This window comes from Suncus etruscus, chromosome 20, assembly GCF_024139225.1.
Source record: "Suncus etruscus isolate mSunEtr1 chromosome 20, mSunEtr1.pri.cur, whole genome shotgun sequence".
Taxonomy (NCBI): Eukaryota; Metazoa; Chordata; class Mammalia; order Eulipotyphla; family Soricidae; genus Suncus; species Suncus etruscus.
The window spans coordinates 29,087,939-29,113,322 of record NC_064867.1 but is presented as its reverse complement, the minus strand read 5'-3'; the positions used below and the strand labels follow the sequence as shown (position 1 = coordinate 29,113,322).

Below are 25,384 nucleotides of genomic sequence, written 5' to 3'. Positions count from 1 at the left end.
TATTTTTCAGGCCCTTCACAATTGTCCCAAACTGGAAAGCGTCAGATGCTTCTCACTAGTAGAAGGGAAACTATATTGTGATATATTCATTATGAAAGGTAAAAGAAACAAAAAAATTTTTTCTCTGCAGCTTCCTGAGGACTCGCCCTTGACCAAAAGATGCATTTTAACTTTTGAGCTTCACAGGACTCCATCCCTTCCTAAATCCCAAGAACTTGCCCTTGACATTTTAACTGTGGCAAACCTGATGACTTGTGGTGATCTAAATCTTGCAAAAATGTAACTGAGCAAATGTCAAGTGTCACATACTTCCTGAAATGGACCGCCCTACTGTAAGCTATATAAAGGCTTGTTAAATCTGGTTCGAGGCTCTCATTCTCTGGGGGAGCCCTTGCATGCTTATAAACAAATAAAACCCCTTGCTTTTGCATGGTCTCTGCCTCTTGGAGTCATTACTGGGGTGCGTATGGAATTCCCGACCTTATCAATTACCCAAGTAAACCTCATACAGCATTGAGAATGCAGGAGTCAAAATCACGCGTGTTGTTATGGAGACTTCTTGGAATTGGTTATTTTTTCCTGCAGTACAAATTGCCTCAAAATGCAGCTCTTTGGGGCCGGAGAGATAGCACAGTGGTACGATGTTTGCCTTGCATGCAGAAGGACAGTGATTTGAATCTCGGCTTCCCATATGATCCCTTGAGCCTGCCGGGGGCGACTTCTGAGCGTATAGCCAGGAGTAGCCCCTGAGAGCTGCCGGGTGTGACCCAAAAACAAAACAAAACAAAAAAATGCAGCTCTTTAAGACACCATCATTCAATATTATGTAAATGGATCCTGCTATTCTTAGTCCCAGTGTCTGAGGCCCCAGCTGGGAAAGCTCTGTAGTAGGGGACAGAGGTGTCTGATAGAATACAAGTTACACCATTGAAGCTGAATTTCAGATGCATGATAATAATAATGAAGCTCACCAGAAGGAATTGATTTTTAGGGATAGATAGTATAGTGGGTAGGGCACATACCTGGCATACAACCCACCTGGATTCAATTCTGGCAGCCTTATGTAGTCCTCCAAGCTCCACTAGCAGTGACCCCTAAGCACAGAGCCAGGAGTAAGCCCTAAAGCACTGTTAGGTTTGACATCCTCCTCAATTCATCTGTCTTAAATTTAAATCTGGAGTCCTGTAGTTTTTGGATGGTAAATATGACAGTCTTAGCTAGGGGTGATTGATTTGACAGAGAGGGCTGGAATCTTCTGATATCTTTGGCTCTTGTGTCTGGCCGGTGATGCTGCTATCAGAAAATGTCTTGGACAGGATGTGGAACATACCTACACATGGTCTCCCCCATGTGGCCTGGAACCCCAGCATGAACTGACCTTGGGAAGTCAGACTTCTGACATGAAGTTTGGGATCCAGTGCTCAGAACATGTGGCTTAATTGGCATAGCTCTACCTTGGAATTCCAGCCACATCAGTGCTGTCTTCTCTTGGTGCTGAGTGGGTCTAGAATCCATGCAGATTCAGAAACCACCAGTCACTGTGTTTATCTTTGAAGTGATAACTCTGTTTAAATTGTCATGTTGTTGAATAACAGAAGATCACATCCACATTGGGAACACAGGAGTTATAAAGCACTTGTTTTGTATGTGTTAGACCTAAGCACTGCATGTGATCCCCTGATTGGTCTCTGAGCAGAGTCAGGCATGATTCTGAGCACAGGTGGGTGTGTCCTCTCAACCTATAACAAGGATGAAAAACCAATGACCATTCAGAGACCTTTCCAGAAGAGGGAAAGGAGAACACCTGTGATGTCAGAAGTTCAAGTGAGGGGGCTGGAGAGATAGCACAGCAGTAGGGTGTTTGCCTTGCAAGAGGCTGACCCAGGACCAAGGGTGGTTCAAATCCTGGCATCCCATATAGTCCCCCATGCCTGCCAGGAGCGATTTCTGAGCATGGAGCCAGGAGTAATTCCTGAGAGCTGCCAGGTGTGACCCAAAAACCAAATAAATAAATAAATAAAGTCAAGTGAGGACTCTCATGCGATAGTGGCTGGGGGAGGCCTGGAGATTCTGGTTTTGCTCTGATTCTTGCTTCTGGTGTCAAGCAGTTAATGTGTACATACTATGGAGACCCATTCCATTGTATGTATCCACCTCCTTCTCTCATGACTGCCTTGATTTCTGCCAAATCCACATAGTAAATTCAGCTTGGCACAGAGCACCAAACAGAACTGAGACTATGTGAGTAAGACACGGGCAGTTCAGAGATGGACTAACAGGATGTGCAGTCAGGCTCAGGGAGTCAGGCAGTCGTGGGAACATTATTCTCACTTTTATATTTTCCCCACTCTCTGCAGACCCTATTAGGGTTCACTGGTAAAGCCTTGAGGGAGGAGAAGCCATTACCCCAGCCCAACAGAATCACCTCAGGTGTCTGTACACAAAGCTGAGGATTGTCACTGGTAGTAAAATAAATCCAGGTGTTTAGACTATCAGGAGACACATAAAAGGACAAATAAATGACTGCAACTCCCATGTAGCCCCCTTCAGAGAGAGTTTCAAGCCAGCTGTCTCCTGTCTCGATCCCTTTTCTATTTTCAAAATAATCATGACCACTTTATTTTATGTCTTGGGTTTTTGTTGTTGCTAGTTTATTTGTTTTGGGACAAAACAGTGATGCTCAGGGCCTACTCCTGGCTCTACCCTCATACCTCACCCTCTACTCCTAGCAGGCTCCCGTTGACCATGTGGGATGTTGGGGGTCGAACCTGACTCAGCTGTGTGTACAAAGCAAACGCCCTAACTGCTTAAGCCCTTATACCTTGATTTTTTTGTGATAGCTTAAATCACTTAAGAATTGAAATTTAATGTAAGGCGAACCCTCGAACCCTTCCCCCAACATCCTTTTACTTGTTTTCTATATTTGGGGGGGTTCGGCCCACACCTGGTGATGCTCAGGGGTTACTCCTGACTCTGCACTCAGAAATTGCTCCTGACTTGGGGAACCATATGGGATGATGGGGGATCTAACTGAAAGAGAGAGAGAAAGACAGATAAGAGAGAAAGAGAGAGATGATAGAGAAGAAAGAGAAGAGAGAGGAGAAAGAGAGAGAGCAGTATAGGGAGATAGGGAGGGCTCAGCAAAAAAGGAGCACATGGCAGAGAGATTCATGGCAGAGAAAAGCCTGAGAAATAAAGCGATCTGACTTTTATGAAACTTTAACTGACTGCTTGTGAATTATTTCTCCACCATTACCCTGCTTCATCAGACATGTCTGCCTGAGTAGTTAGAAACATGGTGCTGGGGAAGGATTCACCCAACTCGTGGACTCTTTATATTTTGATATACAATTTAATATTTATGTCCTTCGAGGTAATGTAGTCTCATTTATTTATCTCTGCTTCTACTTTTTTTTTTACCACAAGTTTCTTTTTTTAATATAAAATCTTTAAGCACCATGATTACAAACATGATTGTAGTTAGGCTTCAGTCATAAACAGAACATACCTCTTCACTAGTGCAATATTCCCTAAACTACTATGTTGATTTTTGTCAAGTGAGAACAGGTAAGTCATATTTGAACCCCCAAAACTCATAGTGCTTAGCTTGAGGAAAGCCATTCTTACATGTTCAGGAAAGCCATCCAGTCACAAAAGGACAGATATTGTCTGATGGCACCATATCTGGGCCCTGCATATGGCAAATCTGCAGCCACCAAAAACTGGAGGGAGGTGATGAGACTCTGGAGGGGGACATGGTGATATACCACACAGGTCACATGGAATCCTATTCATGTGTTCTCTTTCCTTTATGTCTCCTGGAGGCTCTGGGCAAGCACATGTCAACATGTAATGGCAAGAGAGTCGGGTGGAGGACTGCCAAGTTCATGAGAGTCAGAGCACAATAATTGTATGGCCACTTAACATTGGCGCCACAGATACCATCTGTGCCTTAGTTGTTGTTTTGAACCCAAAGATTCATCTTGTCTCACCCCAGATCCACACTTCCCTGTCCTCTCACTCTAGATGACTTTTGACTCTTTTGGAAAACATGGAAATATGCCACATGGAATCTCTGGCATCTGGTTTTCTCCCAACCTTTTGTCTCTGGGATGCTTCCCAGTTGCAAGAGAAGATAATTTATTTTTCTGCTGTACCCCAATTGACTACAATCTCCTCAGAACAATTTGCATTGTGTCCAGTTCAGGACAATTGTTTAGTGAAGTTGTTCTGGACACTTGTGTGCAAGTCTTTAAGTGGGAAGCATTTTTATTTCTCCTGGGAGCATAATTGCAGTGTATGGATATGCTATGCTTGCTTCCCATGGTCATGAATGCAATAAAAAAAAAAAAAACCATCGTGTCCCTCCTTGGGCCCACACGTCCTTCACTGGGCAGTCAAACCACGCAGTGCTAGGAATAGCTCAGTGCCATTCTTTCCAATCTTAGAGCTCCTTCTTTCTGACCTCTCCCAGGGGAGCCAGGCGCTTTTCTACCCATGTGTCTTTCTCAGCGCCCCTCCATCTGCTTGGGACAGGCCTCCTCTTCCTCTTCCCCACACTGCAGCCTCTCTCCTCCCACCAATCTCACTCATCCCTCGGGGTGCAGTGCAGGTGTTACCACCTACACACAGCCTCCCCCATGCCCCCAAGTTGGGACCAATTTCTTGAGACCATCTGCTTCGCTGCTGTGCTGTACCTTGGCAAATCCGCGGAGCACATTTGCCTTGTTATAATTATCTCCTAGCACCCCAGAATGTAAAATGGGAAGGTCCTTACAGGTCCTGAAAGCCCAGAGAAGCTTGTCAAACTGCTCCTTGTGAGGCCAGTCCTGCATTTCCTGGCCTCTGCTCCTTGCTCTTCTCCACTGTTCACCTTGGTCCAATCGGCCATAAATAATGGTGAATGCTGGCACCTCTGTTTCTCCAAGCTGGAGCCTGGCAAAATTCTAGCTCAGGGTGAAAGATACCATCTGCTTTCTCCCTGCCAGCTTATGTGGCTGTGTAGCTCAGGGCAGATTGCATTGACTGGAAATCCAGTAGCCTCAGATGGCCTTAGCATCCCTTAGATTGGCCACCGTGTGTGTGTGTGTGTGTGTGTGTGTGTGTGTGTGTGTGTGTGTGTGTGTGCCTATCTCTCTTGGAAAGGGAGACCCTTCCATAGCTGGGAGGGGTCTGTGGTTGGTAATTTCTTCAATCCTAAGGGGTTGCATGGGGTAGGAAAAGTCAGAAGCAGCAGGAAGGAAGACGCAAAAGGTTGGGTGCAGAGAGGCTAGTTAGCTTAGAGGCGAGGAATAATGCACATGGTGTTTAGAGCCTTATAATAAAGCTGGATGTCTCCTAAAACTTCATCTGACTGCTGTGAATCATTTCTTCGCTGTCACCCTGATTCTTACAGACCTGCCAGGACATAGGGGCTGCAGGCGCTGGGCTGGGCCAAGAAAGGCCTCACCATCAATCCACCATGCACCTCTAGGGCTTAATAATTCATATTTAACACAACAGTGGACTTCACGTGCATTACAACTGGACTTATGTTGGTATGTGATTCTCCTACATTTACCCTTTTCTGTGATGTGATAAGTGATCTACAGGGTTGGCACCCACTTGGTGACAGAGCTGGTGGGGTCAATGTGGGGTGGGGCACCTATGCAGAACTGCCAGGAAGTGAGCAGTGAGTGGTCCAGGGGAGCCAACTTTCAGCCTCTTCCTTGTGAGACAGCTGTTTTAGCCATAGACTTTAGCTTTGAAATTGTTTTAGTTTTCTTTGGAGGAAGGCATACCTGCTGGTTCACCTACTCCAAGCTCAGAGCTTGGGGCCCACTCCTCATGGTGCTTCATGGTCTATGTAGTTCTGGGGATCGAACCTGGGCCTCTTGCATGCCAAAGCAGGTACTCCTTAGGGCCAGAGGGGGGATGTTGATTGCCTTGCACACACTCAACCAAGGCTCTATTCCTGGCACACCGTATGGATTCCTGAAACCCTCCAGAAGTAATTTTGGAGTGAAGATCCAAGAATGAGCCTTGACTGTGGCCTCCCAAACCAAAAACCCAGGTTGGCTTCATGCAAGGCAAGCACCTTATTGCTATACTATCGCTTGGGCCCTAAGTTTAGTTTATTTCTATGGAGGCGATACGTGCATGTTACAATGAAAAGTGGGGATCAGGTGCTCTGTCTGCTTCACCCCTATTTCTCAAAGGCCACCATCAGCATCAGCTTACTTTCTCCTATGGCTTTTGTCCCCAGGTATCCTGCAATTACTTGAGTTTTTGTTTGTTTTGGGGCCACCCCCAGCGGTGCTCAGGGGTTTATCCTGGCTCTGTGCTCAGAACTCGCTCCTGGCAGGCTCGGGGACCATATGGGATGCCGGGATTCGAACCACTGTCTGTCCTGGTGCAAGGCAAACGCCCTACTGCTGTGCTATCTCTCGGGCCTCCAATTACTTGGTTTGTAACTTTTGACGCTTCCGGCTGCCTTCCTGTTCCCTCAGACTATAGTTGCTTTCTTTAGCCTCTCAGCACTCCTGGCGCCTTCCCACTCCCAGAACTCAGCACAGTCGGATCTGAATTGTGGCTAATTTGGTGTTCAGTGCTAATGATTATGTACTGATTACTCACAGCTAAGCAAAATAGCATTTATTATTCTATTTCCTCCCTCAGCCTTTTTCTCTCTTACAGGTGGCAGGGCTTTCTCCACAATCTGTTTGACTTTGTAAGTAGTGTACACACCTGTGTTCCCCATGTTGTGAGACAAAAGACAACATGTCTGCCAATGAGTGCCCTACCTTTGAGCCCCCTAACCTGTCCTTATTTCTGGTTTCAGTGTTTGGTTCCTTTCTTCCCCTTTCTGGAACTCTCAACCTTACCCACAGGACTTCCCTAGCTCTCCTACTATCCTTGGTCCCACTCAAAGACACTGGCCTTGTCTGTGTCCTGGGCAGAATTCTCCTTCATGTGCCCTCTCTTCTCCAGGTCCTCCCTGATTTCAGGGAAACACTTCTTAGGGTACCACAGGCTTGGCACATGGGCTCTTTGTATATGTCTGAAATATTTCTATTCTTCTTTCACCCCTGGCTGAGAGTTTCTGGAAATTTGAACTTGGAACTATTTTCCCCCAAACTACTTTTTGTTTTGTTTTGTTTTGTTTTGCTTGGGAGCCACATTCTGCTATACTCGATGCTTTCTTGTGGCTCTACACTCAGAGATCAGTCCTCGTAGGGCTTGGAGGCCCATATGGGGTTCTGACTATTGAGCCCAGGTCAACTGAGAGAAAGACCAGCACCCTACCTGCTGTCCTATTGCTCAGCTTCTCTCACCCTCCAGCTTTTTTTTTTTTTTTTTTTGGGTCACACCCGGCAGTGCTCAGGGGTTATTCCTGGCTCCAGGCTCAGAAATTGCTCCTGGCAGGCACGGGGGACCATATGGGGCGCCGGGATTCGAACCAATGACCTCCTGCATGAAAGGCAAACGCCTTACCTCCATGCTATCTCTCCGGCCCCTCACCCTCCAGCTTTTAAAGGACCAACGGTGGGGACTGGAGAGATAGCATGGAAGTAAGGCGTTTGCCTTTCATGCAGGAGGTCATCGGTTCGAATCCCAGTGTCCCATATGGTCCCCCGTGCCTGCCAGGAGCAATTTCTGAGCCTGGAGCCAGGAATAACCCCTGAGCACTGCCGGGTGTGACCCAAAAACCATAAAAAAAAAAAAAAAAAAAAAAGAAAAAGAAATAAAGGGCCAACGGTACTATGGAGAGATCTGCAGCTATTTTGCACCCATTTCTGTGCAGGTTGCCATTCTTTCCGCTCACAAAACATGAGAGCACAGGGGGAAGGTGGGATATAGGCCTGGCAGCTTAGAGTTGGGGATCTGGTGAGGTGAGGTGGAGATGTCCTGCTTTCCTATGGGACATACAACTGCAGGTTTTCAGCTGGCGCAGCATGACCTTCTGTTCTGGTGTTCCACGCTGTGTCCTGTGCTGCCTCTAGCTCTGGGTGACCATGTACTGACCTGGGCTGCCCATCTGATGCTTGACTTTGTGGTGTGTGAGTGCCTGGTGGCTCTGCTGGTTCAGATGCCCCACACTTGCCAGCCCACAAGCTCTTGAGAAGCGGGGCTTAACCCTGAGCCTATTCTAGTGGCTTTGGAAATCTAGACCCTTTCTTATAACCCAGGAGACTCTGGAGGTATCAAGGCTCATCTGGGTGTTTTCTGCCATTCCAAGGTCTTCTCCCTTTGTTTGCACTCTCAGAGATCCTCTCATTATAGATCTCATTACTGCAACTCTCATCAGCCTCTGAATTACTGCTTTGTACCAGTTTCTTTTGTCTGGGTGAACATTTACCTGGTTGTTATTTATTGTTAATTCTTCACTTCATTTAGCCAAATGAAGGTGATAAGGACATTACTATCAGTGCTTGGTTTGGTTAATACTCAATAAACATACTCTGGGAGAATTCAGGGATCTTGGTGTTGTGTGGGGAGCTGAAGAAATGGTAGTAACAGAATATAGTGGGCCAGATATAGTAGATTAAGTAGGACACTGCCTTGTATACAGTTGATCAAGTTCAATCCCTGGAACCTCTGAGTTCAACCATGAGTGATCCCTGAATACAAAGCCAGGAGTTAGTCTTGAGCACTATTGAGTATGACCCCAAAATCTAAAACCAGAGCTAAATTTCCATCTTGGGCTCCAAAACAAAAATAAATAAACTGCCCACCCCATCACTCCAGAATATGCTGAACTCTGCTTCAGTCTTTTCATCTCTCAAAAGGCATCACCTCCTCATAGCAATTTCTGGAGACTGTTACTGTTTCCATTCTTGTTGATGTCCATGCGGAAAATGAGGCATTGAGAAGCTTCAGGTCACATGGTGAGGTTGGACATAGCCTGGGTTGTTTGTGTGTGAGAAGAGTCTTAGTGTTGCTGGAAACAGCTCTCAGGTCAGACCCTGTGTTAGGGGGTGCTGTATCCCACAGGGCATTGTTAGAGAGGCTCAGAAGTCTTATGAGGCTTTGTGATCTGGAGACTAGACAAAGCTAGATCTAGTTGCCACCTTTCACTTCAGTCTGAGGACAGTGCCGCCATCTTTTTTACTCTATGGAACTCTGTGGTCTTCCAGAAACACTCCTTAGAGGCAAGGTTTCATCCATAATCTGGCATCCTTGAGCCAGTCAGGGCAACAAAGTTTTACTGTCCTGGTGGCTGTCTGGGGTTGGGAAGAAAATTGCTCATCTATTCTCCAGCAATTGTGCATTTGGGTTGTCTTCAATTAATATGCATAGACTCCAGGTCTTTATATGGGCACATGATGCTATTTATCTTGGATAATTACCAAGGAGTAGAATGACAGGATCATGGGGTAGATGGACATTTAACTATTTTAAGAATCTACTAAACGAAGGGCCAGAGCAATAGTCCAATGGGTAGGCACTTGCCTTGCATATAGCTGGCCTTGTTTCAATGTCTGGCATTGAATATCTTTTCTGAGCCTGTCAGGAGTAATCCCTAAGCACAGAACCAGATGTGGTCCAAAACCAGCAAAAACATAAAACTAAGAATCAAAACCAGTTGGCTGAAGCATCAAGGTGAGATTTGGGTGTGGTACATGAGGTTATTTATGATTGACCTACTCTCTTTTTCTGGATAACCTCAGTGCCACAGGCTCCCCTGGAAATACCCTACATGGCTGTGGTCTCTGCGTTCATGTGCTCTTTTATCTGGCCATTCCCACAACTCTCAGGGCTCAGGATTTCCCTGACTGGTGGTAGGAGATCCCTATCAGAGCTAAAGCTATTAGGCCCTAATTCAAGATCAGGTCTGCATAACCCACACAGAGAATAATTGAAGCACAAATATAACAATTAGGAAAGGGGCTATGAGAGAACAGGACACATGTGAGAAATAGAGCAGAGCACAACAATGAGGAAGGAAAGCCTTGCTGGTGGGGATGCTCCAATGGGTTTGAGATTTCATCATTCACACCTTTTGAGGTGTTCAGCATTTGTAACACCTTAATTCCATTGGATGAACCATAGAAGACTTTCAGGGTTTGTGCGTGGACATTCAAAAGACCCCAGAACTAAGGCAGGACTTGATTAAAGATAGAAACGAGGATGATGTTGATATGTTAGCATGCAATAATTAGCTATCCTTATGTAGCAACAAAGATGTTTGCTTAAAGGAATCACAAAGTGTTACAGTGAGTGGAATGGGCAGGTAGGGTACTTGCCTTGCATGTGTCTGTCCCAGATTCAATCCTGGGATCCCCTGCTATTTAGGATACCCTGAATACTACCTGGAGTGATCTCTGAATGCAGAGTTAGGAATAAACCCTGACCAGTGCTGGGTGTGGCCCCATCCTCCCCCAAAACTTCACAAAGTAAAAAGAAAGTGACAGTGATTAAGCTTTGTGGAGTCTGCAAAAGGGAATTTTATTTTGGTGCTCAGTTCTCACACAGGGTGGTCCGTAGGCTCTCTGATTTGAACTATTTTCATGGTCACAGTTAGATGCAGAGCAAAAACCTTAACCTCTATAACTATATCTCTGGCCCACAAAGGAATATTTTTGCTTGAGAGGCAAAGTTTTTGATTCTTTCCCCATGTAGGTAAGTTATATAACACCTTTTACACTTGGCGTTATACAACTGTCTCACACCCTTCTTCAAATGACATTTTGAATGGAAAATGAAGATGTAAAATGAAGCACAAAATTAAAGAATAATTTATTGATAACATTTGATATTCTACATGCAAATGTAAAGCAGTTGCTTATCATAAAGTCAGTAACAAGAACGAAGGTGCTTTCTGGAATGTCACCTGTACAAGTTGTGCCTACCAGCTGCAGCCTTGCACCAGTGTTGGCTCCAGAATCACTTTCCTTGTCCAAAGCCAAGCAACTAGTCTGAAGATAAGGACCAGTCAACAGTGGAGGTTGACAGTGAAAGTAAAAAACAGGAGTGGCAGAAAAAAATGCCGTTTCAAAGTGGTTGCACAATATTTCACAAAAAGGAGGATGAGTGTCTTATTTTAAAATCTGAATATGGGAACTAGACAGAAAGCAACTAGGACTTAATGGTGAAAGCAAACCTTTGCTTGTTTGGTAACACACCAAAGCAGAGTCTGTGAGGTTGTTAAGTTATTATCTTCTCAAGTCACTTGCACTGACCTCCATAAATCCCACCATTCCCCACTTAGGAAAAAAAAAAAAAAGACTTTGAGAAAGGCTGATTCTAGTGTTAATGATAATGATCTCCATGTGAGCTGAAGGATGTTCATCTTTTGCTCACTCAACTCTCTGTCTCTCTGTCTCTGTCTGTGTCTCTGTCTCTGTCTCTCTCTCTCTCTCTCTTTGGTTTTTGGGTCACACCCAGCAGCACTCAGGGGTTACTCCTGGCTCTACCTCATAAATCGCTCCTGGCAGGCTCGAGGGACCATATGGGATGCTGGGATTCGAACCACCATCCTTCTGCATGCAAGGCAAATGCTCTATCTCCATGCTATCTCTCTGGCCCCAGAACTTGATCGATTTTAACTTTGATTTCAGACAAGCTCAGAAACAAAAACTTTGGACTGAGAAATGCTACCTTATTGTGACCATAAGATATGTCCAGGGCTTGAGTGAGTGCCCCTTTACTGTGCTAGAAACAGGTGTCCATGGACTCATTTCTTGCAAAGTTGGCAGCTGAGAACTGGGGTTTGGGCTCCCCAGCTACCTACCCCACATAACTCTGCACCCAAGAACTGCCCAAACTAGAATCTTCTCTCTGGGAAACTCTTCAGGAAATAACAAACCACTCCTCTTTCAAAAGGGGCCCTGCAAAGTGCAATGTTTTTATTTTAATTTCTGGGTCACACCGGCAGTGCTCAGGGGTTACTCCTGGCTCTATGTCCAGAAATCGCTCCTGGCAGGCTCAGGGGACCATATGGGATGTCGGGATTTGAGCCACCATCCTTCTGCATGCAAGGTAAATACTCTACCTCCATGCTATCTCTCTGGCCCCAAAGTGGAACTTTCAAGAAGCAAATGAAGCAACACAGTTATAGAGCAATCTATGATTCCCCAAAAGGCTTCTGGAAATAGAGATTTGAGGGGCAGAAGATATAGTACAGAGGATAAGGTGCTTGCCTTGCATATGGCTGAATCAGGAGTAATCCTTGAACATAGCTGAGAGTGGCCCAACTCCTTTTCCCCCCAAAAAAACCCCCAAAATAAAACAAAGCAAGTAAAAGTACAAGGTATAAAGGGTGGACTGTCTTACATTGTGTCATTGGAACCTTAAATTAAAGTTTGGGAGTGGCTGTTTCCTGATGAGGCTCAGTTGTGGTGGGAATGAATGTCTCTGTCTTTACCACTCTAGACTTCTGAGGATAGATTACACAGGCTGGGTCCATAAAGGCAGCTAACAACCCCCCAAATTCCCTTCCTCTATCTTCCACTACAGAGCCTGGTCTGTCCTGAGACAGTGGTCCAGGTTGCTTGCTTTCAGTCAGGAGGGCAGAAGATTGTGTGTCTGAGAGCTGTCCAATGGTACCTCGGAGAGATCCTGCCCAGAACACTGACCAATGCCTAAAGGGACGATGATGGAACTCTGCATTTCTGTCAGTGATGTGGACTGGTTTCGTGGAGAAATTCCCCTACTCACTGGGTTACATTTTTTTTTTTTTTGGTTTTTGGGCCACACCCAGCGGTGCTCAGGGGTTACTCCTGGCTGTCTGCTCAGAAATAGCTCCTGGCAGGCACGGGGGACCATATGGGACACTGGGATTCGAACCAACCACCTTTGGTCCTGGATCAGCTGCTTGCAAGGCAAACGCCACTATGCTATCTCTCCGGGCCCTGGGTGTGGGGAGTTTGTCAGTTGCTTCCAGCTCCTCTCAGGCCACACAGCTGGTGGAGAATAAGAACAGTTAGTCTGTCTAGGCTGACTCCAGAGCAGAGCATGAAAAGTTATCTTCCTTGAATATCATCAATGATTCCCCCGTTGATGGGGTAAGAGCAATAGCACATACAAGACTCTTGGCTTGTATGCAGTTTACCTGTGTTCCATCTCTGCCACCCCATATGGTTCCCTCAGTCTGCCAGAAGTGATCACAGAGTGCAGAGTCAGAAGTAAGCGCTGAGCACAAGGTGTGACACTCCCTCACACACAAAAATTCCCCCAAACCTAGTCCAATGCTGAGATGAGGCCTTCATGCTGCCATCTTCCAGGAACCCATCATTGAGCTACAAACTGCTTTTTCCACTTCAGCGGTTCAGCCTGGAGCCCAGGCAGTCTGACTACCTCAGGCCTTTACCCAGCACCTCTAATACCTTCTGTCAGCTGAGCCCATTGGACTTCTTCCTTAGCCTCTACTCCTGGGCAACACTACCCTTGTGACATCCTGGGATTCTCTGCAGCATCACCAGTCAGCCTGGGAGAGTGTTGTCTACAACACCTCTTTGGGGTCCTCAGAGGGATTCCATGCCCTTCCCCTCATAGTCCCAGATCACCCATATTTTCCCCCTGGGTCACTCTACAGGAAATTTATGTCCCTGAGGGACTGGCACAGGGGCATGTTTTTCTCCCCTCTGGATCCCTTCTTTGTAGATGCAGCAGGAGGACTCTAAGCACTAACCTCAGTGCTCACTGCCTTCCTCCACCAGATCTGAAGGTGGGGGGATGAGGTCTCGGGGGTTCATCCTGGCCACCAGGCACACGTCATAGCTGTCGTGCATGAGGACATTGACGGCCACTACGTTCCACTGATTCTCCCAGGGGTCCAACTCTAGGATTTCTTTGGAGATGACTTCATGACGATCTGAAGAACAGCAAAGTAAGAAAGACAAAAGGTCACTGGGGACTCAACTTAGAGGCCCTTATCCCTCATCCTTGCAGGAAACATTGTGTTCTTGGAGGTCCTTATGGGGGATAGAGACATAATACAGGGGTTAATGCACTTGCCTTGCACAGGTATGATCCTAGTTTGGTCCTGAACATTGCCAGTGTAAGCCTGGAGGTCTTCAAGAGTGCTGGGATAGCCCAAGTATAGCTAGCACTACAAGGTCTGAATAGTACCACATTCTCAGACCCTCACATAGAACCTTCCACCTGGTTGTCTGAGAATAACTGCCCAGGCTAAATATATCCTCCCAAATAACTAATGTTTAAATATGTTAAATGAATGTGTGTGTGGGTGGAGGAGAGGAATAGCATGAATAATATTAATATGACTATAAAAACTGTAATCTAGGGGTCAGGACCATGCTACATTGAATAGAGCGCTTGTCTTGCATGTGGCTGACTTTGGTTTGTTCCATTTCACCCCATATGGTCCCCTGTAAAATAAAATCCTCTTGGTTTATAAGATCATCTCATATGTGTATTTCTAACCCTAGGTGGATGGGTAGTGGTGAAGAATTAATAATCCAGAGAGTCAGGAAAGAGATATGAAGTCATTTTGCTTTTTTGTCTCTTAGTCCTCTTGAGTGTGCCAAAAGCCAGAACTGCCTTTTCTTTATTAAACCAATACTCATCCAACCTGTCAGGGTAGGGTGGAATAAGATCCAGGTGGGATTTTTCATATCAAAGGAGAGATTTACAGGGAAGAGGAAGGGAACACTTTTGTTTTGGGTGAATAGCTGGGTGTTCTCTTACAATTCCCCCTTTATGTTTAAAACAAAACAAAAAAACGGAGAAAAACCATCAATGTTTTGTTCTACTTTTTTCCACCAGAGGTGAGAACTCCAGACCAGAACTTATAAAAGTGGTTGTTATTTTGTATAGACACAGTATGAGTTGGCTGTAAAAGTGCTAAAGGTCAGATTGTGTACACAAATTCTCAAAACAATCAGCTTGGGGCCGGGCGGTGGCGCTAAAGGTAAGGTGCCTGCCTTGCCTGCGCTAGCCTTGGACGGACTGCGGTTCGATCCCCTGGCGTCCCATATGGTCCCCCAAGCCAGGAGCAACTTCTGAGCTCATAGCCAGGAGTAACCCCTGAGCGTTACCGGGTGTGGCCCAAAAACCAAAAAAAAAAAAAAAAACCAAAAAAAAAACCCAACAAAACAAAACAAAAAAAAACAATCAGCTTTTCCCAATCCTTGTCTTATAATATTCCCAAACTTTTTCCATAGACTTCTCTGAACATAAACATTAGAAGCTTTCTGCAGATACACTTACTTGGAAAATTCTTAAACATTCTTACATCGAGCACTGTAATCTGAGTCTAGAACATCAGAATTCCTCTTCATACACTTCTCTAAACAAAATCATAAACACATTTCTGCATATATGCATATATATGAATATATATATAGGGCTTTCTTTTTGGTTTTTAATCTATCAGTGACCTTAATAAATGGTTGCAGCTGTTGGGGGGGGCCGAGGTCCTCGCACAAAGTACAGTTAGTAGAAGAAAGGCAGTGGGCCTTGGCCTCTAAGATGCTGCTCAGAGTCTTCAGCTCTTTCCCTTTTATGCCTACTTCATTGCCTGAAGGGACTATGCCATGTTCAAAATAGGGACCATGTACACTGATGTTCCAGTGATGGGTATTGCATGTTCAGTCCAGTTCAAGGAGGCCATCATGGTGATTATCCACCAGAGGGTCAAGAAACTCACCATCATTGGGGTCTTCTTGGGTCCTTGAGTCTTGGGTCACTGTTCAAGCCCCAGTTGTAAAATAAATCTCACAAATTGGGGCCAGAGAGGTGGCACAAGTGGTAGGGCATTTGCCTTGCATGTGCTAACCTAGGACGGACTGCGGTTCAATCTCCTGGCATCCCATATGGTCCCCTCAATCCAGGAGCGATTTTTGAGTGCATAGCCAGAAATAACCTTTAAGTGTCACTGGGTGTGGCCCCCCCCAAATAAATTCCACAAATTGTATTTCTAATCCCCACCAAGCCAGTCAGGAGAAAGTCATGAAGCCAGTCTGCTTTTCACCTAGTCATCTCTCTGAGTGTGCCAAGCCCCAAACTACCCTTTCTTTATTAAACCCAGTACAAAATTCACCAGGAGGGGGAAGGTTGAGAGAAAGACAGACAGGCAGACAGACAGACAGAGACAGAGACAAAAGTACTTATCCAGGACCCAGGGACCTTCCCAGATTCCGACCCATGAACCAAACAAAGGCTTTTCTGTTTCAGATGACCTCAGTAGCCTACTACAGGAGGTGATGATGGAGAATCCAAGCCCAGCTGAAGAAGCCCAACTGAGGAGAAGTTGCTTTCAGAACCTCCTGCAACTTTCTTCTAGGTTAATCTTTCAATCCTATTTGCATCGGTAGTGATGCAAATTTCATACAGGTTAAACTGTGTGTTCTACCTGTATAGATTTTAATATCTACAGCTTTGTTCCATGCCCCACTGCAAACAGAAAATTTTATATTAGACTTTGGTGGCTTAATATTATTTTTGCACAGTTCTGGGGAAATACATAATGTTGTTAGATTTTTTATTTTTAATATTTTTTAAATTGTTAATTGCTGCAGACTGTTTTATCCTGATGAGATAAAAAGTTCCTAAGCATAACCTTAGTGAGTTCATTTTCCCACTGGAAGTCAATCGGGAGCGCGAAGAGGCAAATATGGAATAATGAATTATGAAATATGAAATGAATGAGACCACACAGAATGCATGGGGACTTGCGTCTAGAAAGACGAAGACAAATTTATTTTTTGAGCTGGGTAGCTTTTAAGGGTTGAGCTTTGGAATGCAGGGTGTAATTTTTGACATCAAAGAAAGTGGGAGATGGTTAGGGAAACAGAATGAAAGAGGTGGCTAAAATTTGCATATTAAAGAACCGATACTGAAGGTGAAAAGAAGTTTTGTTTTGGGTTAGCTTTGTTTTGGGTAAGCAGGAGAAAACAGGTAATTTTCAGGGAAGTGGGAAGAGAGAGAAATATTTTAGAGTTTTGGGGGAAAACCGAAAATTGCTTTACTATGAGCTAAGTTTTGGGAAAAAAACATGATCTTGGCGCCAAGGTAGCAGAGATCACAAGAGCTGGTCAGTGGGAGACTTTTGGCGGGATTTGTACTGTCCTCGTTTGTTAGAAAGAATTACTAAGGCCTGATTTCTAATAATGGTCAAAAATAATGAGAAAGATAGTTACAGCCACTTTAGAATTATGGCCAAACACTCCACGCAAAGGGTCAACTGATTTTGACTGTTCTAAGCAGGCCTTTTTGGCAAATAATTCTTTTTCAGGAGTGCAACACTTTTTTGATGTGTGCCCTTCCTGAGTGGGGTGTAACAATTAATACTCTTTATTATTATTAAATTATTAATATTGTTTTAATTAATATCTTTATTTAAACATCTTGATTACAAATATGATTATAGTTGGGTTTCAGTCCTGTAAAGAATACCCCCCTTCACCAGTGCAACATTCCCATCACCAATGTCCCAAATCTCCCTCCTCCCTACCCCACCCTTGCCTGTACTCTAGACAGGCTTTCCACTTTCCTCATTCATTCTCCTTGTTATGATAGTTCTCAATGTAGTTATTTCTCTAACTGCACTCATCACTCTTTGTGGTGAGCTTCATGTCGTGAGCTGGATCTTCCAGCCCTCCTCTCTTTTGTCTCTGAGAATTATTGCAAAATGTCTTTTTTCTTTTCTTCTTCTTCTTTTTTTTTTTTTTTTTGGGTTTTGGGCCACACCTGGCGATGATCAGGGGTTACTCCTGGTTATCTGCTCAGAAATAGCTGCTGGCAGGCACGGGGGGGGGGGGGGGGAAACCATATGGGACGCCGGGATTCGAACCAACCACCTTCGGTCCTGGATCGGCTGCTTGCAAAGCAAACACCGCTGTGCTATCTCTGGCCCCTGTCTTTTTTTTTTTTTTTTTTTCTTAAAACCCATAGTGAAGTGAAGATTTTTAAAGTAGTTCTCAACTATCCTAGTGAATCTTTCCCAATTGCTGCAATGTTTGATTGTGTTTATCATGTAGTAACTTATTCTCAAATTATGCCTGCAAAAATGTCTTAATGTCTTTGGCCACAGAAGTCAATGGAAAAGGAACTTGGATACCATAAACTCTTATTACAGTGATCATTATAAGAATGTTTTAGCAAACTTATATTAAAAGTATATATATATATATTAGGGCCCAGAGAGATAGCACAGCGGCGTTTGCCTTGCAAGCAGCCGATCCAGGACCAACTGTGGCTGGTTCAAATCCTGGTGTCCCATATGGTCCCCAGTGCCTGCCAGGAGCTATTTCTGAGCAGACAGCCAGGAGTAACCCCTGAGCATCACCGGGTGTGGCCCAAAAACCAAAAAAAAAAAAAAATAGTATATATATATATCCCTGAAGAAATGTTTTTATAATTTTGTTTAGAGAAGTTTATGAAGAGGAATTTTAATGTTCTAAACTCATATTACAGTGCTCGACGTAAGAATGTTTAAGAATTTTCCAATTAAGTGTCTCTGCAGAAAGATATGTTCAGAGAAGTCTATGAAAGAAGTTTGGGATATGTATAAGACAAGGATTGAAAAATGCTTTTTTTTTTTTTAAGAATATAAGTGCATAATCTGACCTTTGATGCTTTTATAGCCAATTTTATTGTGCCTATGCAAAATTCTGATCTGGGGAGAACAGTAGAACAAAATCTTGTAGCTTTTCTCATTTTTTTTTTTGTTTTGTTTTAAACATAAAGGGTGGAATTATAAGATGACACCCAATTATTTACCAATACAAAAGTGATCCCCCATCACCCTTTTTTCTCTAAATCTCTCCTTTGATATGTAAAAACCCACCTGGATAGATACTTTTGCCTCTCTCTCTCTCTCAACCTTCTCCCTCCTGGTGAATTTTATACTGGGTTTAATAAAGAAAGAGCAGTTTTGGGCTTGGTGTGCTCAGAGAGATGACGATGAGGCAAAAAGAAGACTGGTTTCATGATTTTCTCCTGACTGGTTTGTTTATTGCTCCTTTGCCATTATTCTGCTTCTTCAGACCTGTCTGCATGGGGGTTAGAAATATGGTGCATGGGGTGACCTCACAACTCATGGATTTTATTTTACAGGAACTCTTACAAATAGTACTTGGGGGTAACTATACAGTCCTGGGGATTAAATTCAGATTTCCCATTATGCGGTAGACTGTCTTAGATTAAATCCTTAAGCATTCTATGGGGTCTCTCTGTTGTTAGACACTTCATTAGACAAACTTGAGGGGCTGGAGAGATTTAATAGTGGGCAAAAAGTTGGCCTTGCTTATGGCTGAATGGGGTTTGATCCCAGGCACTGCATATGGTCCCTCGAGCAAAGCTGAGCACAGGAGATGGAGTAACTGAACCTTGTGGCTCCAAACGAAAACCAGCTTGAGAAGCACCGCTCAAATTTAGATTTCACAATTGAATTCCAAGTATCAGAGAACTGATGGCTAAGGATGCATTTTAGTCCTTTGCAGACTCTGTCCCCTCATTCTTCCTGTTCCACTTGCTCTTTGATGAAATGTTAATTTGCTATTTTATTTATTATAAGAATATTATTGAAGTTCTTTTCCAATGCTCTCAACGAGGCTACAGAGAGAAATTCCTTTCATGTTTCTAAGATGTGTGTGCACTTCTCAGCAGGGCTCATTCACCCCTTAAGAACACAGTAGATCTCGGGGAGAAATCTTTTATGTTCTGGCCTTGACCGAGATCAGAGAGAAAGAGGATTCACATGTAGTCAGTGAATGAAAGCTTAGAGGGGCATTCATATAACTTTATACTTGTTTAAAAAAATTTTTTTGGCCCACACCCAGTGATGCTCAGGGGTTACTCCTGGCTTTGCACTCAGAAATCGCTCCTGGGTTGGGGAACCATATGGGGTACCAAGGGATTGAACCGCAGTCCATCCTAGGTCAGCCGTGTGCAAGGCAAATGCCCTTCAACTATGCCACCGCTCCAGCCCCAACTGCACAACTTTTGAATGTTTTCTCTCTCTCTCTCTTTTTTTTTTTTTTTGGCCACACCCAGTGTTGCTCAGGGGTTACTCCTGTCTGTCTGCTCAGAAAGAGCTCCTGGCAGGCACGGGGGACCATATGGGACACCGGGATTCGAACCAATCACCTTTGGTCCTGGATCAGCTGCTGAATGTTCTCTCTTTTTTTTTTTTTTTTGGCCACACCCGGCAGTGCTCAGGGGTTACTCCTGGCTGTCTGCTCAGAAATAGCTCCTGGCAGGCACGGGGGACCATATGGGACACCGGGATTCGAACCAACCACCTTTGGTCCTGGATCGGCTGCTTGCAAGGCAAACACCGCTGTGCTATCTCTCCGGGCCCGCTGAATGTTCTCTTAATGTTATTCATCTTGCATCATTTTTTCTCTATCACCAAACAAAAACCCAAATCAAAACACAGCAAAAACCCTAGTATGGGCATTTAGGAAGAGACTAGAGAATGATGTTTTAAAGTTCCAATTATACCAAATAACAACCCTTTCTTTCAGGTGTCCTTCTGTCTCTTGATAGTATTTCCATTAAGTCTTCTCACCGGCTCATTTACTTTTTGGTGTAACATAACATCCTCAGCTCACCTTCTACTTTCCCAACTTGAAAGCCGGAAGCAGTTCTTTCACCAAGGAGCTATTCTAAGCAGTTGGCAATGCCCATTTTGCCACTAATAAAGCACTAAGCTCAGCCAGGGCTGAGACTGCATCTATTCAGAGCCAGATCTCTGAGGCTTCACACAGGCTTATTACCTCCTAGAAGGTATTCAATAAAGGTTTATGGAATGAATGAGCCAAAGACATCTCCCAGGGCAAGTGGTTCTCTGCTGGGACCTCACATTAGAAAGATCTGAAATGCTTCCCCAGACCCCAAACCCAAATATTCTGCTTTCGTTGGCCTGGAATTGAGAAACAGTTTAACCTACTGGTTAAAAATACAGATTTCAGGATTAAGTCCATCAAGGTTTGAATCCTAGACTCAACATTTGCCCTGTGTGACTACTGTAGATGGTTTTAGCTTCTATATCTGTAAAGTAGAGGCTAATAGTAAACTGCCTTATGGGCTATTATGAGACTCAAATAAATAACCAAAGGGCTCAGAACAGCCCTTAGTAGAGCTAGTACTGGGTCACGATGAACTCTCAGCTTTATTGTGCACTCATTAGTATGATAATTAAAATGGAAAAAATTAGTTTTCAGTGTGTTTTCTCTTTATGTTAATTCATGTCTCTTTTTGATTACAGGTTAGACTAGGGGGAAACAAATTTGAGGGATGTTTTTTAATGGCTTAACACAAGGGCAACCATCTTGTCCCCAGACCACTGTATGCTGTTTTGTTTTCCTTAAAATAAACTCCATAAATAGCCATTACAGATGTTCAGTGATTGTGATCAGTGACTGGTGCTCATCCCTGGGAAGTGTTAATTAAAATTGTAATACCGAGTAAATAATCAAGACCAAAAATAGGGTTTTTTATGATTACTAGCTATTGCATATTTGCTATAGGAAGATGTGTTCCATTTTTTAAAAGACTTGAAAGAGGGGCCGGAATGATAGCACAGCTGTAGGACATTTGCCTTGCTGCCGATCTAGGACAGACCTTGGTTTGATCCCCGGTGTCCCATATGGTCCCCCGACCCAGGAGCGATTTCTGAGTGCAAGCCAGGAGTTACCCCTGAGCATCACATCATGTGGCCAAAAATCAAAATAAAATATAATAATATAAAATAAAGACTTAAAAGAACTGTGATCCAGGCTGCAGGGTTTGGGTCTGGGACCCTGTACAGTTTTCAGTTAATAAAACTTGAAATTCTCTCTCTCTCTCTCTCTCTCTCTCTCTCACTCTCTCTCTCTCTCTCACTTTTGGGCCACACCCCATGCCACTCAGGCATTACTCCTGGATCTGTGCTCAGAAATCTCTTCTGGCAGGCTTGGGGGACCATATGGGATACCAGATCAGTTGTGTGCAAGTTAAACGCTCTATCTACTGTGCTATTGCTCCGGCCCCAAAGATCCTGGAAATTTTTAAACTTTCCCTGGACTCTGAGTCTCTCTATTCAACCCCATAACAGTTGCTACCAGCCAGGCAGAGAACTTCTTCAGTTCTGGGTAGAATAGGTTTGGAAGGAATGAGACTCAGGCAAAAAGTCAGCCTTGGTCTTTTAGCAGGTGCCAAGAAAAGTGGCAAAGTAATATGGGGAATTGGGGGTGGAGGGATGACTAAAGGCTCTGAGTTTCTCAACACTGTAGTCTAGCAGTGGGGAATCCAGTGCTAAATCTTAGTGGAAAGTCCACTGCTTGGACTGAGCCCCTGATTTTAAGAGGCGAGGGAACCTCAGGCCCCAAGCCTTGCCCTAACTAGCAATCAGTTTAGAATGGAAAAGTGAAAAGATGTTGAGGGCTGCAAATCAATGCTTGTACCAACAGGCACATCGAGGGACAGGGGTGAGGAATCAAAGACTCCAAAAACGGAGGGGGAAAAGGGCCAGAATCCAGAGCCAGAGGCTGGAGTGGTGGTGCAAGTGGTAGGGCATCTATCTCGCATGCACTAACCTAGGACGAACCTGGATTCGATCCCCCAGTGTCCCATATGATCCTCCAAGCCAGGACCGATTTCTGAGCGCATAGCTAGGAGGAACCCCTGAGCATCACCTAGTGCAGCCCCAAAACCAAAAAAAAATAAAATAAAATAAAGAATCCAGAGTCAATGAGGAAGATGTAGAACTCAAATGGGCACTGTGTCAGTGGGGAACCTCTCCTCCTTGTGGGGTGCACCTAAATCCAAGAGGGCACCTCCATGGGGAGCTGCTGATGGGGGGACTTGTAGGGGCTGGGACTTCCATGCCACCCATGGACACAGAAAAATGCTCAAACTCCAAAATGCCACAAGGTTGTCTTCACTTGGAGCTCTTGGGAGCTGGGACTTCACTAGGTGACCACTAGGTGACGCCCGTCTTCTCTCTTTGTGCCTGGAAGCCCAAATCTTGTCAGTGGAACCTGCTTGGCTTCAAGTGATGAAACATTTCTTATTTCAGTTTTTGGGCCACACCCGGCTGTACTCAGGGTTTACAGGACCTGCTCAGGGCTTATTCTAGGCTCTGCACCCAGGGACCCTTCCAAGTGGGGCGGGCTCAACGGACCATTAAGCAGTGCTGGAGAGGGAACCCATGTTGGCTGAGTCCCACCCAAGTTCCTTAACCCCTACACTATCTGTCCGGCCCCATGCCAGGCATTCAGTTTCCTTCTGTTCCTTAGAATTGGGAGAAGTGGTGCCAGAAATCTTGGACTCTTAACAACAGCTTTACCTGAAATCAGCCCATTTCCCATGAAACTCATCTTTTTAAAAATTTAAAATTTTTAAAAATTAAATTAAATTAAACATTTAATTACATTCAATCCATTGACACAGTTATGTGACCACAACTGCCATCTAATTCAGACTATTTTGGTCACCTCTCAAAGAAAACCCTTGACTGTCCATTTGTTTTCTTTTTGTCCCTTTTATTTTTGTTTGTTTTTTGGGTCACACCAGGCAGTGCTCAGGGGTTACTCCTGGCTCCATGCTCAGAAATTGCTCCTGGCAGGCACGGGGGACCATATGGAATGCTGGGATTCGAACCGATGACCTTCTGCATGAAAGGCAAATGCCTTACCCCCATGCTATCACTCCGCCCCCTTTTTGTCCCCCTTTTTTTTTACCCTCCCCATTTTTGTCCCTTTCTTAAACTTTATTGATTGATTAATTGATTGGTTTCTGGGTCATAACTGGCAGCTCTCAGGGGTTACTCCTGGCTCAGTACTCAGAAATCGCTCCTGGCAGGCTGGAGGACCATATAGGATGCTGGGAATCGAACCTGGTCCCTCCCAGATCGGCAAATGCCCCACCACTGTGTTCTCTCTCTGACCCCTGTCCATTCATTTTCTTTTCATTCTCTCCCTACAACCTCAAATCTACAATTTTGTCTCTACATCTGCCTTTTCTGGATCTTTCATATACAAGAAAACATACAGCCCGTTTAAGAAAAATACTTAAACCGGTACTATTAAGGTTTACTTATCATATAGCAATAAGTTGTACTCTTTGTTCCTTTTTCATCAAAAAGTATCATTCCACCACGTGGCAATATAATTATATTTAGTTATTTCTGAGTTGATAGACACTGGCTGTTTCTACCTATATTGTTTTGTTTATGCTTTTGGGTCACACTCAGTATTGATCAGGACTTACTCCTGGCTCTGTGCCCAGGAAGCATTCTTGGCTTGGGGAGCTATATGGGGGTGCTGGAGATAGAACTCAAGTAACCTATCCACTGTTACTATATCTCTCCAGCTATTGTTTCTACTTTGTTTGCCTTTAACAAACTGTGCTGTTAAATGCTCCTCGTCACTAATCATCAGGGAGATGCAAATCAAAACAACGATGAAATACCACCTCACACCACAGAGATTGGCGCACATCACAAAGAATGAGAACAATCAGTGCTGGCAGGGATGTGGAGAGAAAGAAACTCTTATCCACTGCTGGTGGGAATGCCATCTAGTCCAACCTCTATGGAAAGCGATATGAAGATTCCTCCATAATCTGGAAGTTGAGCTCCCATTCGACCCAGCTATTCCACTCCTGGGGATATACCCTAAGAACACAAGAATACAATACAAAAACCCCTTCCTCACACCTATATTTATTGCAGCACTATTCACAATAGCCAGGCTCTGGAAACAACCAAGATGCCCTTCAACAGACGAATGGCTAAAGAAGCTGTGGTACATATACACAATGGAATATTATGCAGCCGTCAGGAGAGATGAAGTCATGAAATTTTCCTATACATGGATGTACATGGAATCTATCATGCTGAGTGAAATAAGTCAGAGGGAGAGAGATAGACGCAAAATAGTCTCACTCATCTATGGGTTTTAAGAAAAATAAAAGTCATTTTTGCAAAAATCCTCAGACAATGAGAGGAGTGCTGGAACTTCCAGCTCACTTTATGAAGCTCACCACAAAGAGTGGTGAGTGCAGCTATAGAAATAACTACACAGAGAACTACCATAATCATGTGAATGAATGAGGGAACTGGAAAGCCTGTCTGGAGTACAGGTGGGGGTGGGGTGGGATGGAGGGAGATTTGGGACATTGGTGGTGGAAATGTTGCACTGGTGAAGGGGGTGTTCTTTACATGACAAACCTAATCACAATCATTTATGTAATCAAGATGTTTAAATAAAGAAAAAATTTTCAAATAAAAAAAAAAGAAAGCACAAAAAAAACCCCAACCCCCCCCCAAAAAAAAAAAAACCAAACTCTGCTGTTGGGGCTGGAGAGTTAGCATAGAGGTAAGGTGTTTGCCTTGCGTGCAGAAGGACAGTGGTTCAAATCCCATATGGTCTGCTGAGCCTGCCAGGAGCAATTTCTGAGCATGGAGCCAAGAGTAACCCCTGAGCGCTGCAGGGTGTGACCCAAAACCCGA

General features: G+C 44.4%; 1 protein-coding gene across 1 annotated transcript in view; it reads right to left on the bottom strand.

Annotated features, from left to right (window-relative positions):
- Positions 1-13,611: 13,611 nt before the first annotated feature.
- The window catches only part of KBTBD12 (kelch repeat and BTB domain containing 12), a 50,459-nt gene continuing 38,686 nt past the window's right edge, over positions 13,612-25,384 (bottom strand). The window contains exon 5 of the mRNA XM_049766516.1: positions 13,612-13,795. Coding sequence (XP_049622473.1) covers positions 13,614-13,795 — 182 coding nt within the window. The 3' untranslated portion in view covers positions 13,612-13,613. The remainder of the gene's footprint in view (positions 13,796-25,384) is intronic.